The sequence below is a fragment of the Nicotiana sylvestris genome, chromosome 3, assembly GCF_000393655.2.
Source record: "Nicotiana sylvestris chromosome 3, ASM39365v2, whole genome shotgun sequence".
In the NCBI taxonomy this organism is placed as follows: Eukaryota; Viridiplantae; Streptophyta; class Magnoliopsida; order Solanales; family Solanaceae; genus Nicotiana; species Nicotiana sylvestris.
The window spans coordinates 23,642,680-23,659,598 of NC_091059.1; the positions used below are offsets into that span (position 1 = coordinate 23,642,680).

General features: G+C 36.7%; 2 protein-coding genes across 2 annotated transcripts; one reads left to right on the forward strand and one right to left on the reverse strand.

The window, feature by feature from the left end:
- The first annotated feature begins 294 nt into the window (after window positions 1-294).
- LOC104239146 (squamosa promoter-binding-like protein 9) lies at window positions 295-6,087 on the forward strand. The gene is made up of 3 exons (XM_009793698.2): window positions 295-766; window positions 4,981-5,120; window positions 5,220-6,087. Exons 1-3 carry the CDS (start codon window positions 360-362, stop codon window positions 5,843-5,845), a joined length of 1,173 nt encoding a protein of 390 aa, XP_009792000.1. The 5' UTR covers window positions 295-359; the 3' UTR covers window positions 5,846-6,087.
- A 593-nt stretch (window positions 6,088-6,680) lies between these two features.
- On the reverse strand, window positions 6,681-13,954 carry LOC104239141 (uncharacterized). The gene is made up of 4 exons (XM_009793684.2): window positions 13,741-13,954; window positions 10,462-10,989; window positions 8,278-8,343; window positions 6,681-7,473 (listed from the first exon to the last, which is right to left on the reverse strand). The coding sequence occupies exons 1-4, from the start codon at window positions 13,834-13,836 to the stop codon at window positions 7,414-7,416; spliced, it is 750 nt and encodes a 249-aa protein (XP_009791986.1). The 5' UTR covers window positions 13,837-13,954; the 3' UTR covers window positions 6,681-7,413.
- Window positions 13,955-16,919: the final 2,965 nt, after the last annotated feature.

Here is a 16,919-nt window from a genome sequence, read left to right on the forward strand (position 1 = left end):
CTCGAAAAGCTTGGCCAAATACTTCAACTTAAAAAAAAAATTAAAAAAAAGGTACTTTTGGCTTGGAGAATTAAACTCTTACCCCTAAACCCCATTTTTCTTTAATTTAGATACTCCCAAGTCCCAATTCACAAGTATTCACACATAAAATAAAAAATAAAAAACTAAAACTAAAACTAAAAAAAGTATTCACACATATATTTGGACATAAAATAATCACAAAAAATGTTTTTTATTAAAGAATTTTTTTTTAAGGCTTTCTGCTTCACCATAAATGTAAATAAAGTGAGAGGGTCTCTTCAAACTGAATGGGGGCACCTTTTTTTATTTATCAATGATTTGACTCAAAGAAGGTTGTAATGAATGGGCTCGGTAGGTCGGAAATGGAACTTCTGGCTTCTGCTTCTGCTTCTTCTTCTACTTCTACTACTTCTACTTCCCCTGACTCTCCTCCCAACACTTTAAAATTTGGTCAAAAAATCTACTTTGAACATGTTGGACCTCAGCACCTAAAATCAGCAACTGGGTCGTCGTCATCATCGCCGCCGGTCACCGGAACTCCGGCGCCGGCGATGTCCAAGAAAGTAAGAGGGGGTGGTGTAGTTCAAGGTCGGCAGCCATCTAGGTGTCAAGTTGAAGGGTGTCAAGCAGATCTGAGTGATGTTAAGGCTTACTATTCAAGGCACAAAGTCTGTGCTACACATTCTAAGTCTCCTGTGGTCATTGTTGCTGGTCTTGAACAAAGATTTTGTCAACAGTGTAGCAGGTGAGACCTTATTAATTACTACTATAAAATTTCATTTTAAAAAAAAAAAAAAATATTACTGTCCCAGAAGCCAAAAACACTAGCTGATTTCGCCTGGGTTTATAGAGTTACGAGCTACATGTGTAGCCATGACATAGCCGAGGTGCACGCAAACGGGCTCGAACACCATTGTCATAAAAAAAATATTAGTATTATTTATGCCCCTATATATATATATATATATATATATATATATATATATATATATATATATATATATAAAAGTTATATGCATATGATTGAAATATTAAACTATTGCTTATGAAGTTGTGGTCCTGTGCCTTTGTGGAGTTTGCTTATTGTTTTATTTGGAGAGTTGACTGTGCTGGATTTGTTAATTTGTTGTTTGCTAATTCATTGGTGCAAGAGGATTTATATAGTATTAATCTTTTGTCTGGTTAAGGTGTCTCTTTCAGTCTTTCTTCCCTAATATAACATCCAAAAGCTACTTGAAAGCTGAGAATTCCACTATGCTGTGGTTGAATGTGATATGTGTTTGATTTTGTTTTAGATGTTCAGTGCAATCTTCTGCTTCTTGTAGAGGACTCAGCAGGAACTAGATATGCTTGTTTTAGTAAATGGCTTGAAAAAAATACTAGGATTACTACCTAATCAAGAATCAATCTTCTTAAACCATGATTTGCTTTTCTGAAAAACAAATTTAATTATTCAGAAAAAATGTAAAAAGTAGTAGAACTTTTTTTCTGTTTCAAAATGACTGTCATACATTCTTCATTGAAAGAAAAGTTAAGGCGTATTGCATTTGAAAAGAAATAATTCTTTCATTTTACTTGGGAAGCAATAGGAGACTAACTTTGGGAGATATAGCATACTCCAATAATTTTAGTATGACTACAGCTACAGGATTACTAAAGTTCGAAAGTTCTAGATATGATCATGGCTATACGGTGTGTTAGAGTTTCCAGGAATTAACTTTTGTTGGTTTGAGGAGGCTGTGGTAAGGTGGTGTTTGGGTTTGTGCTTCACTCAAAAACATGTGTTTTGTCGCTAAGCGTGAAAATGTGGATGGAGAAAAGATGATGTAAATTAGTGTTTTGAAGCCAAGTTACTGGTCAAAGAAATGGTATGTCTAAATTGCTGTGGTTAACACAATAGAGGCTTTCCTCATCGAAAATTGGCCTATCTATGTTTTTGGGTTAGTTCATTGAGCATTCTAACAAATTTTGTTACAAGATAACAAATATATTGCATGGTTCGTTAGAGAAAACAGGGGAAAAAGAGAAAAAAAACTCCAAATCTCACGTTGAAGTAATAATATCTGTAGAAAAGGGTTGAATGATGGAGTAGGTGTAAAAATTCAACTCTGAGCAGTTTTATCACAAAGTAAATGTTACTGTACTAAATTACTATCAGGAATAATATAAATTCAGTGTTACATGCCCATTTTCCCCTCAGAAGTCGAAGCTATATATTTTATATGATGAATATGTTTTTGTTCGTTTTGAACAGCATAATGGATGTTGAAGAATTTGGTAAAAGCCAAAAAGGAAAAGGATAAGACCAAGTAAATTAAGTTGAGAGTATTTGTGAAGAGATATGCTATGCTAGTTTAGTTGTTGAAGAGATGTCAACAAAACATAGCAGTTAACTTACACTTATTAAATCAGAATACTTATTTGTTGGTTTTCTTGACTGGGAAATGGAGTTATGCAAATAACTCTTCCTTTCTTTATTACCCTCTATCTAGTTTTCAACTTTTTCCCATTTTTCGTTCTGAAAAGGAGTATGGGTTGGGGAAAAATGTAGGATCTTTGCTATTCCTCTTGAATCTAGCTTTCATTATGCATGCAGTGTCGCTTAGAAGAAGGAATCATTAACTGATAATGCACTTGTCCCCAAAAAAAGATTATCACAAATGATAGTGCAAACTCTCTCCAATTTAACTACAGTTATTGACTAAAGGTGTGTTTTTTATTGCTAAAACCTTTTTTTTTTCGCACCAACATATTTGTCTGTTCTGTGTCTCATGCTACTCTCACCCAAGTCTAGACGTGGTGAAGTTCTCTGGCAAACAATTTTAAAATTTGTGCTGTAAAGGATTAACTTCAACTTTATTGTGTTGTCTAAGTTAATTCTGCTGAATTTTCAATTACTTTGAAATAACCAATATCCTGGATTTCCATGTCAAAAGCCCATTTTTTGAGATTCACAGAATTGACATCATGCACTGTAATCAACAATGAAAAATAACAACTGCAGACAACGTTATAGGCATGAATTGTAGCCTGAGGCTAACGGGAATAGAGTGGCTAGCGCTTGATCAGTTTGCTCGCTGCAATGAAGAGTACTCTGTGGTTTACCTTGATTGGCTTGGTTGTTCTATCTCAGTATCAGATAAAGTAACTGCAGCGCCTTTCCAAGCTGAAATAAGGATATAATAGCTCCAGTGCTAGACCTCTAATTATCTGGAGAACAAAAAGAAATCCTTCTGGATGCAAGAAGTACTCTTTCAAAGAGTCCTACATGGATAAGTAGCTACATTGTCTACATTGGCCAAAATTCTTTTGATAGGACATTCAATTTAGTGATCCAATTGAAGCAATGTGGTGTCTTCTTTTTTATGAGAATGGACTTGCCTTGCACGAATTTACTTTCTGCCATAGATGGCATTGATATTCATTCTTACAAGATCCAGATTAATCCTAGTGAGTTGATTTTTCTTTAAAACAAAAATGGCAGTACATTTTTTGGTTCTATGTTAGTTGTTGCCATGTGTGCATTAGCTCTTCTGACAAGGGAAAAGTTTTTCATGTTCGTCTTCTATTTCAAAGATATTTTAGCTGTTAATTCCCGATGCGCTTAACGTAATAACAACAACTATGCCTTAGTCCCAAACAAGTGAGATTCGACTATATGAATCCTGACTTCTTTCTTACCACCAAGACTGACTGGCCAGCTCACCACAAAAGTGGACAGGTTTGAGATTTGTTATGTGCTACTTGCATTGTTCAAGTGTTTTTATGGCCATCAAGGAAATTACCAGACTGCTTTTATGCGTCTCCAATGGGCCCAAGTGTTCCAACCAACCAACTCCAAACTATTCGCTATCTCCATACTAGTTTTGTCTAACCATCGGCTTTGATATTATGTCAAGAAAGGAGGAATGAGAGATTTGGGGAATGAAGTGCTTGGTTATTCCCTGAAGCATCTAGTAACTCGGAAAAGGAAAAGAAAGAACTTCCAACTTCTAGTTACACAATTATAGGGATACCAAACCTTCCCATATTTACAAGGAATGGATTCTTGCCATATATACAATTTCTTACACATTACGTTAACATTTTTCACAATATAGCAGTCCGACATCACACCATCTTTTGGGGGGAAAAGGTTATGGCACTTCAAGCTGAATCATGATTTTCTTTTCTTTGTTTCCACTTTAACTTTTTTTTCTTTTTTTTTTTTTTTGGGGGGGGGGTGGGGGAGTTGGTGGTTGGGGGGGGGGGCGTTTAAAGTAAGAGACTGCACTTGATCCAAATCCTCTAGGTAGTTGATCTGATTTGATGCCATTAAGTTGTTCTTTATATGTCATTTATAACTCCTTTTTTGCTTCTTGCTTTTGTTAAATTCTTTAGTTACGTTGCAATTTGTATTACTAAGCTCATTATTATTATCAATAGATCTCGGAAAGTAATAAATGCTTGTTCAGGTTTTGGTTAAATCTTATGTGATCAAGAGCGCTTGAATTGTTGATCTAACTGCAATAATAAAGTGGCTTGAAAAACAAAAAATGTTAGAAACCACCAATTGCGAGGGCTAACCTCAGCATTATTTTGGACATATCTAGCCATATAATATAACTAATTTTTCATGGTGGTATGATAACAGAAGTGCTTCCAAGGTGCCCATCGTTAATTACATTTGGCTCTTTATCCTTATTGCAGTGATCGGGCCTTATTTTATTTGTCCGAGGTGCAGTGATCGGACCTTATTTTATTTGTCCGAGGGGTTGAGGGAATGCCATAGCTAAGCTGTGTTTCCCAAAATTTAAATGGTTTGCTGAATGATTTATTGCAAATAAGGGGTTTTAAATATCAGTATGTTGTTTAATAATAATGGAAAATGCTAGTTTGCAATTGGCAATAGGGGCTAACAATATCTTTGATCAGTTGCTTCTCTTTGCCTGGAATTAACTGTTGGTACTTTGCTTCCAGGTTCCATCGGTTGCCAGAATTTGACCAAGGGAAACGCAGTTGCCGCAGGCGCCTAGCAGGCCATAATGAGCGTCGGAGGAAACCTCCACCTGGATCTCTTTTGTCTAATCGCTATGGAAGTCTTTCTTCATCAATATTTGGTAAGGGTGCTCCTTGCATAAGACTTCATGGAGCTTAAGCATTTCTTTGGTTCTGTTACTTCATGCTTACCATAGTTGTTTTAACATCTGCACTTGCAGAAAACAATGGCAGATCTGGAAGTTTTCTGGTCGACTTCACTGCATATCCAAATCTCACTGGAGGTGCATGGCCAAATACTAGATCATCTGATCGAGGATGGGATAATCAATCCACTGCATCAGGGAAGCTTCTCCAAAGTCATTGGCTGAACGGTTCTGAAAATCCTACATCCGACCTTGTTCTGCAAGGTTCAGTTGCAAGGGGTGCCAATTATTCTGGTCCTGGTATTATTCCTTCCGGAAATTGCTTCTCTGGAGTCTCAGATTCCAGTGGTGCTCTCTCTCTTCTGTCAAATGAGTCATGGGGCTCGAGGAACCAATCCTCTAGCCTCGGGGTTAACGGCTTGGTTAACACTGATGGCGGACATACCGTTCAGCCATCGGGTTCCCATGCTGCTCCTGTCAATCACTACTCAGGCTCTCTATGGGGATTTAAAGGAAATGAAGCTAGTAGCAGTTCACATGCAATACCTCCTGATCTCGGGCTTGGTCACATTTCTCAACATGCTGTCAATCAGTACTCTGCTGAGCTTGGGATGGCTCAGCACAGTGGAAGACAGTACATGGAACTGGAGCACTCAAAGGGTTACGATTCTTCTGTTCAGAATGTGCACTGGACACTTTGAGTGTCATCTCCTTCATATCTAACTATCGTTGTTGTAGGAAGACTTTTGTTCAATAAATGGCATCGTGTTTATCAGGCTGTATGTTGACTAATGGCACTTTTTATGATGCTACCTTTGTGCAACTCTCCGAGACTTGATCAAAAATGACTCTGTATGGTTATTTATGTATTTTGTACGGTTTAACTTCTTGTTGCTACCGTGTAATTTGCATTTCTTTTAAAGCAGCTTAGTGTTTTCTTCCATTGTCCCTTTCTTGATATACACTTTGAGGAAGGACAGTGTCCATCTTACTAAGAGCAGAGATATTCCCATGCAATGAGGTGGTAAGACAATATGTAGATAGTTCGAACTAGAATTGATTAAGATGTTTAGGTGCTAGTAGCCTTGGAGCAACGGTAAGTTGTCTCCGTGTGACCTATAGGTCATGGGTTTGAGCCGTGCAAGCAGTCACTAATGATTAGTAGGATAGGCTGTCTACCTTACACTTAGAAGTGCAGTCCTGGACCCGTGAATGTAGAATACTTTGTGTACTTAGTAGTGCCATACTCCCTGCTGCCTGTGTGGGCTTGTTGTCCCTTGTCGCTGCATTTTTTCAAACTATGGAGTAAAGGAACTTCGAGATCAAAATAATATGATCTTTTTCATTTCTCATGAGCTATTTATTTCTCCAAAACAGGAGATTATAGTCAGCTTCCACCTTTTCTCTTAAGTAGTTGACGGCATTACACCATTGGGATACTTCAAATTAAGCCTGAGCCTCATTTGACAGATGGTTAACACATCAAGAAGGCCAAGTTCATTACTTACAACTTACAAGTCGACTTTTTGGCCTGGCTTGACAATTCAATACTTCTCTATTTTTTATTATAAAAAAAAAGTCAATACTTCTCTTAGTTTACATTGACTAATCATTATATTTATACTACAAGCAGTTGAGTCTGGATCCATCCTAAACCAAAGAGCCAGAATAAGCGAGGTGCACAATTGGAATATGAGCAATAACACTCTCTTCATATTTTTGTACACTCCTTAATTTTTTTAACAGCCCCATCCCGGTATGAGTCCAGGATCACCCCAGCTGATGCGGAGACTGCTGCTGAACAGACAAGATAGTGTGTGGTGTACCACAAAAAAAATTCATGGGAAGCTAAGCTTATACGACCTTTGGAGCAATCGAATATGACAGTGCTAACATTACAAGGCAATCAACATATGAAGAATAGCTACAACTTCAATCAACAGCTATGTATTACATGAACACATCTTGATATCCAGCTGCCATCCATAGCGTGCTATAAAGGTCCTGGCTCAACAAATGCAATTCCATGCAATGGGAGATGCACCAATGTTGTCTGAGGATTCTGATTTCTCTCTCTTGAGAATCCACATTCGCCTGAAAGGAATCAGTCAAGTGCGAAAACAATTGTCATTCTGAGCTCTTGTTTGCCGAGATGCATGATTAGGGCAATGGATGTTGCTCCTATCATCCCTGGAATTTTCCATATGTTTAGGAGGGTTTTAAATTTCTTTTTAAGGTCTTGCTGCTGAGGCCAATTGGGAGATGGCATTTAGTGGTCCTCCTCAGCTACCCCGGGGCAGTTAGATAGCAGCGCCTCGGTTGACTCATACTGCAAAAAGAAAAAGAATATTAGCAATAAGATACAGATATGACGAGGGCCTTTATCTTCGTGGAAAATGTGTGCACTATTCCCTGTTTACTTTCCACTCCCCTTACATGATACCTCTAACTAGAAACTGGAAATCCGAGAGAGTCCAACACATTACCTCTCAAATTTAATTGATATGTAACGGTGACATTTCAACACATTATCTCTCTTATCTCTAATAGATAGACAAAATTATCCAAGGAGATGGAGAATCAGTAATTAAAGCAGCCAAGATTGAGTTTTGAATTTAGTTGATTAGAGCCATTCTCTTCAAGGAAAAATGTGCGAGCTATAGCCTGTTCCCTTTCCACTCCCCTTTACGTGATACCACTGAGTAGCACGTTGGAAATTCCAGAGTCTGCAACGCACAATCTCTAATCTCTAACAGATAGACAAGGATGTATCCATTAGATGGATAATTAGTCGTTATAGTAGCCAAGCATTTATTTACCTCTCCTTTGGTTTAATTTGCTAAACTCATTAATTTCACCACCTAATGTTCTCAACAAATCTTGAACCCTTACCTTGAACCCTTACCCCAAAATCAAAGGGCTGTTATCTTCTGGACTGCACTAGCTCGCACATCTTGATGTCAAGACATTTTATGGCTGGAGACATAAAGAGCTAAAAAGTTCGTGACAACACAATTCTTATCTTCAATATCAATCTCACCACACCAGTTCAAGACTAAATTTGGGTTTTGCACCATAATTAAATATGGGAAAATAAATCGCTACTATTTATCTAAGATATTCATCTACTAACCTGACATCCACAAAAAAGACAGTAATGATATTCATCTCTCAGTTTCATCAATGTGTTGAGCAAATCCTGCATTGACAAAAGTGAAGCAGTACCCAAAATTAGTACCAGGTTAAACGAGAACACAACCATTTCAAGCAGCAAGCTAAACAAGAAAGTAACCTTCATTAAGAATGGCAATGCAAACATACCATACTCAAAGAAAGCCAAGAAAAGCACCATTAGGAAGAATCATATGCACTATTGGGAAGTCAAAAAATAAAATAAGAAAATCAATAGTAGGCAGTTTTACATTTGCTTCCAGAAAAGAGCATCCACTCAAGACAAACGTGGATCATAAGTATATCAACAACAACAACAACAACTAACCCAGTTTGATCCCAACATGTGGGGTCTGGGGAGGGTAGTCTGTACGCAGACCTTACCCCTACCTAATGCAGGTAGAGAGGTTGTTTCCAATAGACCCTCGGCTCAGGAAGGGCAAGAAGAAGAAGAGGGAAGCAAGGAAGGAAAACAGTATCCAATAATAGAAACACGGAATACAATACCTGAGACGAACAAAATCACATACCGTAATAAAAATCAAAGAATATGAAGGGAAATGCATGCTACTAAGCCTATCGGTGAACACTATAAACTGCCTACTAACCTTCTACCTTAATCCTCGACCTTCACACCCTCCTATCAAGTGTCATGTCCTCAGTGAGCTGAAGCAGCGTCATGTCCTGCCTAATCACTTCTCCCCAGTACTTCTTAGGCCTACCTCGACCCCTCCTCAAACTCTCCATGGCCAACCTCTCACACCTCCTGACAGGGGCATCAATGCTTCTTCTCCTAACATGTCCGAACCATCTCAGCCGCGACTCCCGCATCTTGTCCTCCATGGAGGCTACTCCCACTCTGTCCCGGATAGCTTCATTCCTAATTCTATCTCGCCTGGTACACCCACACATCCATCTCAACATCCTCATCTCTGCTACTCTCATCTTCTGCACGTGGGAGTTCTTGACTGGCCAACACTCAGCCCCATACAGCATAGCGGGTCGAACCACCACTCGATAAAACTTACCATTAAGTCTTAACGGCACATTCTTATCACATAGAACACCGGAAGCGAGCCTCCACTTCATCCACCCCGCTCCGATGCGATGTGTGACATCTTCGTCAATCTCCCCGTTACCCTGGATAATAGACCCGAGATACTTAAAACTCGCTCTCTTGGACATAACTTGAGCATCAAGCTTAACCTCTACGTCTGCATCATGGGTCTCACTGAATTTGCACTCCAGGTATTCTGTCTTGGTTCTACTCAGTTTGAAACCTTTAGACTCCAAGGTTTGTCTCCAAACCTCCAACCTCGCGTTAACTCCGCTACGCGTCTCGTTTATCAACATTATATCATCAGCAAATAGCATGCACCAAGGCACCTTCCCTTGGATGTGACGCGATAGTACATCCATCGCCAAGGAAAACAAAAATGGGCTAAGAGTCGATCCCTGGTGCAACCCCATGACCACAGGGAAATGGTCCGAGTCACCACCCACAGTCCTTACCCGAGTTTTAGCATCATCATACATATCCTTAATCACCCTAATGTACGCTACCGGGACGCCGCTAACCTCCAAACACCTCCACAGGACCTCCCTCGGAACTTTATCGTATGCCTTCTCAAGGTCAATAAACACCATATGTAAATCCTTCTTCCTTTCCCTGTACTGCTCCACTAATCTCCTTACCAGATGAATCGCTTCCGTAGTCGAATGCCCCAGCATGAATCCAAACTGATTCTCGAAAATAGACACGCACCTCCTCACCCTGGCCTCCACCACTCTCTCCCAAACCTTCATAGTGTGACTCAATAACTTGATACCTCTATAATTGTTGCAAATCATAAGTATATCATAAAAATCAAAACAAATGACTTACAGGAGAGATTTGACATCTATAAGCCATAAGTATTACATACGATATATAAAAAGTCAGCCACCAGGAAACTATGCATCTGATATTGCTAATCACTAACCGTCCTAGAATCGTTTTGCAAAGCAAACCTAAGCCAACTCAGTTTTTGCATAAAATGGGTTAAAAAGCAAAAGGGAACTAGATGCTAGTTTCCAACTTAGCATTTTGCTTAAATCTTAATTGCTTATTTAAGAAATCATACGAAAATGATACAGAATACAATACCTCTTCAGTGATCAGTTCTTCCTCTTCCTTTTCTTCATCCTCTTCTTCCTTTTTCTCCTCTACTACCTCCCTATTCTCTAACTGAGCCAGTACTGCCTCAGCCTTGTGAAAATTGCTGACGATCCTCTTTTCCTTCCATCGCTCCTTCAGGTGAGATCCAAAAGTTTCCATTAGCTCTACTTCTCTCCTTCTATCCCTGTCGGCCTTCTCCATTTCCCTCCTCATCTTCTCTACCTTATCATCTTCCTTCCCAATCCCGGCACGCCCCCTTCTGATTTCCAGCCCCACGGGTTCAGACATACCCGAGCCTTCCTTGCCTAATGCTGATCCAGGAGTATATCCCATTTGTTTCAACATCTTGAACCCAATGTTGGTCTCAGGAATTGCCGACTCTAAGTTAACTAGAGTTTTCTGGTCCTCTTCAATCTGCTTCTTCTCTCTCTTGAGCTTTTTGCGTTCTTGCCAATTTAACACCTTACGTTTCTTGTTTGAAGAGTTCGAAACTACATGCTTATTTGATCTTGATGCCTGGAAACCAAAAGACACACGGATTAGGGTCAGAGGCAACAACATAACATATCATCTATTTGACACCATTGTCATAATTTTATAATTTGTCCCACTGAATTTAGACCCAATTTTGCACTGAAAGTCTAAGAAAAGAAAAGAAATCTAAACAAACAATTTAGCAGTCAGGTCCAAAATTATGATAAAAAGTCACTCGAGCCATAGCTAGCCTATGACATTGAGAAAACCTTTGATAAGCTAAACTGGACCTAGCTTATAACAGTCCTCCGACAGATGGGATTTGGTGAGAAGTGGATAAAATGGATAAAATTCTGCATAATTAAGTAAAACATTCAGTTTTGGCCGATACATGTTTTGATGGCATTTCAACTTCCAATGGTCACCTGAAGTCTAAATGTTTGATGAATCTTTTCAGTTGGAGTAACCTTTCCCCTGTAAATGATGTTATTCCCCTCTTAGACTTCATTATTTCTCTCACAATGATTTAGTAACCATTGCTTTTTGCTCTTGGTTAACTTCCTGCTCTAGAATAGTTTTTTGTCCTAAGGAGTTAACCAAGTTTTCTATTGTAACTTTTTGCATCTTCTTGATGCCTTTAATGCAATACATTACTTCATCAAAAAAAGGCTCTTAGATAGGGAGACCCTCAATCTCCCCTCCTTTTCATTTTGGCTATAGAGGGACTTAGCAAAATACTACAAAAAAACGAGGCAATTGAAGTGGATAGAAGGCTTCAAGGTGGGTCACAATCCTAGCAACTCAATATCAGTCTCACACTTGTTGTATGCAGATGATACGCTTTGAAGGGCAGATAGGCACCAGATGCTAAATCTCAATCTCACACTGCTGCTCGTTGAACCCATTGTGGGTTACACATCAATATGCTGGCAAGTCAAAAATGTCTCCAATTTGGAAGAACTAGCTGAAACAATGTGCTACAACATTGGGGCATTTCCTACAACCTACCTGGGATTGCCGCTTGGTGCAAAACTGAGACCAGCTGAGATCCGGAATGGAGTTACTGAAAGGTTTGAAAGAAGATTGGCAACCTGGCAAATGCAATACTTATCAATGGGAGACGGGTTAACAGTAATCAACAATGTTTTTTACCTACATATTTTATGTCTTTATTCCCATTCCAGGCAAGGTTCTGAATATCTTGATAAAATCAAGACAGTTTTACGAGAATGCAACAGCCAGAGACACAAGTTTCACCTGGTAAAAGGGAATTCACTCACACAACCTAAACTTCAAGGTGGTTTAGGCATAAAAGATTTTAGAAATTCACAAGAATCACAACAGATGCATGCTAATGAAATGGCTATGGAGGTACAGCTCAGAGGAACCTGAACTTTGGAAGGATGTAATCGGAGTAAAATACAGGGAGCTAAATCACTGGTACACAAATCACCACATGGAGTAGGCCTTTGGAAAAAGTATTTGAAAATTATGGAGAGAATTCAATCAACATACAAGTTTCAGAGTGGGGAATGGAGCTTTCATTAGCTTCTGGAAGGACAACTGGTTAGAAAATATCATCCTAAAGAAGGAATTCCCCAACCTATTTCTGATTGCTGTTGTTCCAAATTCAACAATAGCTCAGAGCAGATAAGGACTCGCCGTTGAGAAAGATGTACAAGGTTGGGAACTTAATGATCTACTCAACTGCTTAAATGGCCCCGGAAGCTACAAAGTTACCCACAAAAGTGATCTGTTTCAGTTGGACAGCCCTCAAAGAAGCATGTCTGACACAAGATAACCTCACAAGAAGGGATTTTCAGCTTGTTAACAGATGCTACATGTGTCAGCTCAACTCAGAAACATCAACCACCTATTTCTCCCCTGTCCTGTAGCAGCAAACCTATGGATCATGTTTCACTTGACTATTATTTTTTTACTTTAGCTCGCTCATGCCATTCAGTGTTAAGGATGCATATGAAAGCTGGAGCCTGGAGGGCATGGAAAGTTGATGAAACTTTTTTTTATGAAGTAAGGTGTTGCATTAAAGGCATCAAGAAGATGCAGAAAAAGTACAAACTGAAAAGTCTTGGCTAACTCTAAGACCAAATAAAACCTATATAACTGGGATATCAAATAATTATCAGAAATATCTGGAGAATGGTCCCTGCCAGTATTTTTTGGCGTATCTGGACAGAAAGGAATTGTAGACGTGTAGCTGGTATCTCAACTCCAAATCATTCCTTGAAGACTAGGTGCCTTAAGAATCAGTTTAGCTGGTGTAAACTCTCTTCTGTAAATAGCATGGAGCCATGGACCATTTTTTGGATTCTGTAAGCTCCCTAGTGCTAGTCTAGTTCTCATATATTGGAGCTAGCAGAATCACTTCTGTCACTTTTAGCCATTGCCAACCTACAAAAACAAGGTTGTAAACATTTCTAAACAAGGTTATACATTGTTATATTACATGTGCAAGTAAATATTTCTAAACAAATGTTAGAAATATAGAGACTCCAACCACACAAAGTGCTGATTAGTCTGTGAATATTGGAAATATAGAGACTACATGACTTAGAAGAAAAGGTAGCTAAGGTTTTATTGCAGCACATCAGAAAATTATACTTACTTGTTCTTTGCCAACCTAGAACCTAGATTACTGAATATTGAAAAAAGTAAAAGTTAACAAGTAATTTTGAGAATTAAACTATTAAATAACTATAGTTCCATGAGATTTCGGGAAATCTAGTCAACAAAAAAAAAAATATAGGGTTACTATGTGTGAGGGGAACTGACCGGTTTATAAGAGGGATTAGGGGGAATAGAAGAAGCTTCTGGAGGAATGAAATGAGAAAGGTCTCCCATGTAATCTTCTTCCTCTTCTTCCGCCATTGTTGCTAACTGCTGCAAGCTTCCGTGGGAACTAGCGCAAAGAATACGCGCTATGTTTTGAGTGAGGTCTATGAGTCCTATACTGGGATTCGTGCGCAGAGGATCGGATCCTTAAATTGTTGAAATGGTCCTCAAAGTATGTGTTTGTTTTACTAGTATTAGATTACGCGAGTTGCGCCTGTAACCCTCATAATAAGATATATAGTTTTAAAATTAATATAAATAATATTTGAAATATATCTTTGAGATAATTAAAAGAATTATTTTTAAATATGTATCCATACTATATACAAAAAAATTGCTAAATATTTGGTATCGAAGAAAAATTACTCTGAATCAATAAAGTAAATTAACCTACATTAAATGAGGCTTACTTTAGAATTGTTTTCCAATCCAAGTAGAATATTTATTAGTCCTTGCTTGATTAGAAATAAAAAGTCAAAATCATAATTAGATAGACAATATAACTAATTGATAGGTAGTATATTTCATATGTTGACATTAAATTTATTGCTATCTGATATAGTCTAAAATGGTAGATTATTCAAACAAAATAAAAATAAAGAGGCAAAAAGTTAGAAATAAGATTTTTTTCCTAACCATTTCTAAAACAAATAAAAAAATATAAAAGAAGAGAGAGAGAAACGCTTCCCAACTATTCAAATTTACTACTTTTCCGGGCAACTACCAATCAAAAGTCTTAGTATATGATTTAACTGGTTATATTTTTAAATTTTTAATTATTTCAGTGAAATAAAAGTTTATTATATTTGAGCATCAATTTTATAATAACTGATATGTACAAAATTACGAGATGTTGAATCTATTCCACAGAGCAAATAAATATAATTGTAGTAGAATAGAATTATAGCTGACAACTCAAGTAAGAAAAGAATTTATATAAGTAAAAATTTTCTTGATTTAATATTCCTAAATATTAGGAATGCTTACATAATTCTTATAAGGAAAGAAACTTAAATTGATTTCGAAGTCCAAAATATTAGAGAAATAATAATTTAAGTTTTAACGTACGCATGTTGTGCGTGTCTCTAAAAGCAATACCAGTACAAAAAATTACAAGTTCTAAAATAAAAATTATATTGATCATGTTTAGGGAGTTGATCTACTTTAATGATTCTGTATTAAATTTGCTCTAGTATGTGCTCCATTATAAATAAATAAAAGTGTCATAGAAGTATTGTTTGATTGAACAGTAAAATACGCATTTAACTTTATATGAGCACTTGAGTACGTGCATTGCATGTATATTTTACATTAGTTATTATAAAATTTATGTATGATAGTTTACCAATAATTAAAGATTCTTTACCAATATTATTTTATGAGAGTGCTAAATTTATTCAAACCTTTCGCATTTTATTATAAAAAAAGTAGACTCCTAAGCCTAAAAGGAGTGCAGAGTGTTCGACACTACCCTAATGTGAATTTGCAATATTTTTTTTAATTATCCCCCTCTTTAATACGTATTTTACTTCTTTTTTGTTTCTTTTAATTTCCTCTTTATAATTTTTTTTCCATTTATTTAATTTTCTTTTGATGAAAAAGTCCACTAAACTGGAGAAATAAAGAAATGCCTAGACTTCTAATTTAATTTTTTTTATTATTTAATATTTAATGAGAATACACACATCTTAGATGTCTTGAAAATTGTAGAATTATACTTATCATTTTATTAATAAAAAAGTATTCCTAAATCTACCAAGATGTTCGAGAGCCAAAAAGAGAACTATGTTAATTTTTTTTAAAATTTTATAAAGATTCTAACCCTACAAACGTGGATTTCTTTCACAAGTATGGTCGTATATCATCTTCTACAAATATGGTTATATATCACATAAGGAAAAGTTTAATACATCAAATTTAATTAAGTCTAAAGTCCTAAATATTAGAGAAATAATTAAAGTCCTAAATGTTAGGAAAAATATAAATTGATTGTCTTGTCCAATGTAATATCCGCGCGATGTGCATGTACCTCATCTCAATGAGTACAAATTTAATTAAAGGGTTGTATTTGAGTTAAAAAATAAAAAGGGTGAGTTCTTGAAGATTATTATGAATGTTGATAATGTATAACTTTCTCATAAAAGTCTTTAATCATTAGTCAATAATTCAACTTAAATTTTGTTTCAGTCTTATAATGTCCTAACTACAATTTCACAAGTTATTGTGCTTCCTTTCGATTTCAGCAAAAATACAAATCAATAGGCAACTAATAATCTACGAATTGTAAATGAACACAAAATTAAAGTGCAATGAAAATAAAAAAAGACATAGTAAAGCAAACTGAAAAGTTACATGGAAGAAAATTAATATGGTTATTAAATATTATTTAAATAAGAACATAAGTTATACAAGGTCAAATTTTAAATGATCTCAAAATCCTAATAAATATAAGAACTTGGTTCAAATAAGGAAGATTTGTTATAAAATAAAGACCGTAAAGTAAAGACAAGCATAGAGAGAAACTGTTATATTATTCGAATTCAAACTGATCTACATAATGAATTGAAATCTCTTCTATTTATAGAAGAAAGGAAGCTGCTGTGTAAGCTGCTACTATACCAGATATGGATAATCTTCTACTGAGAGCAATGTTTGTCCATAACGGAGTACTGAAAGGATAAGTTTATTATACCCGATATGGATAATCTTCTACTGGGGGTAATGTTTATCCATAACTGGGTATTGAAAGGATAAGCTTATTATACCCGGTATGGATAATCTTCTACCGGGGGTAATGTTTATCCATAACTGGGTACTGAAAGGATAAGCTTATTATACCCGGTATGGATAATCTTCTACCGGGGATAATATTTATCCATAACCGGATACCGAAGTGATAAGCTTCTTCAGGAAACTTATTTCCAATAGAGTACTAAATAGATAAACATATTTACGGTGGAGTCCCATATGGATAAGCTTCTTAAGGAAGCTTATTTACAACGGAGTACTAAATGAACATCCATAATATAATATATTTATAACCGGATTTAATATATAAGATATTTAGTTGGAGCTCAAGTTTACTAAATATTAAGAAAACGACGTTAACGAAATATAAT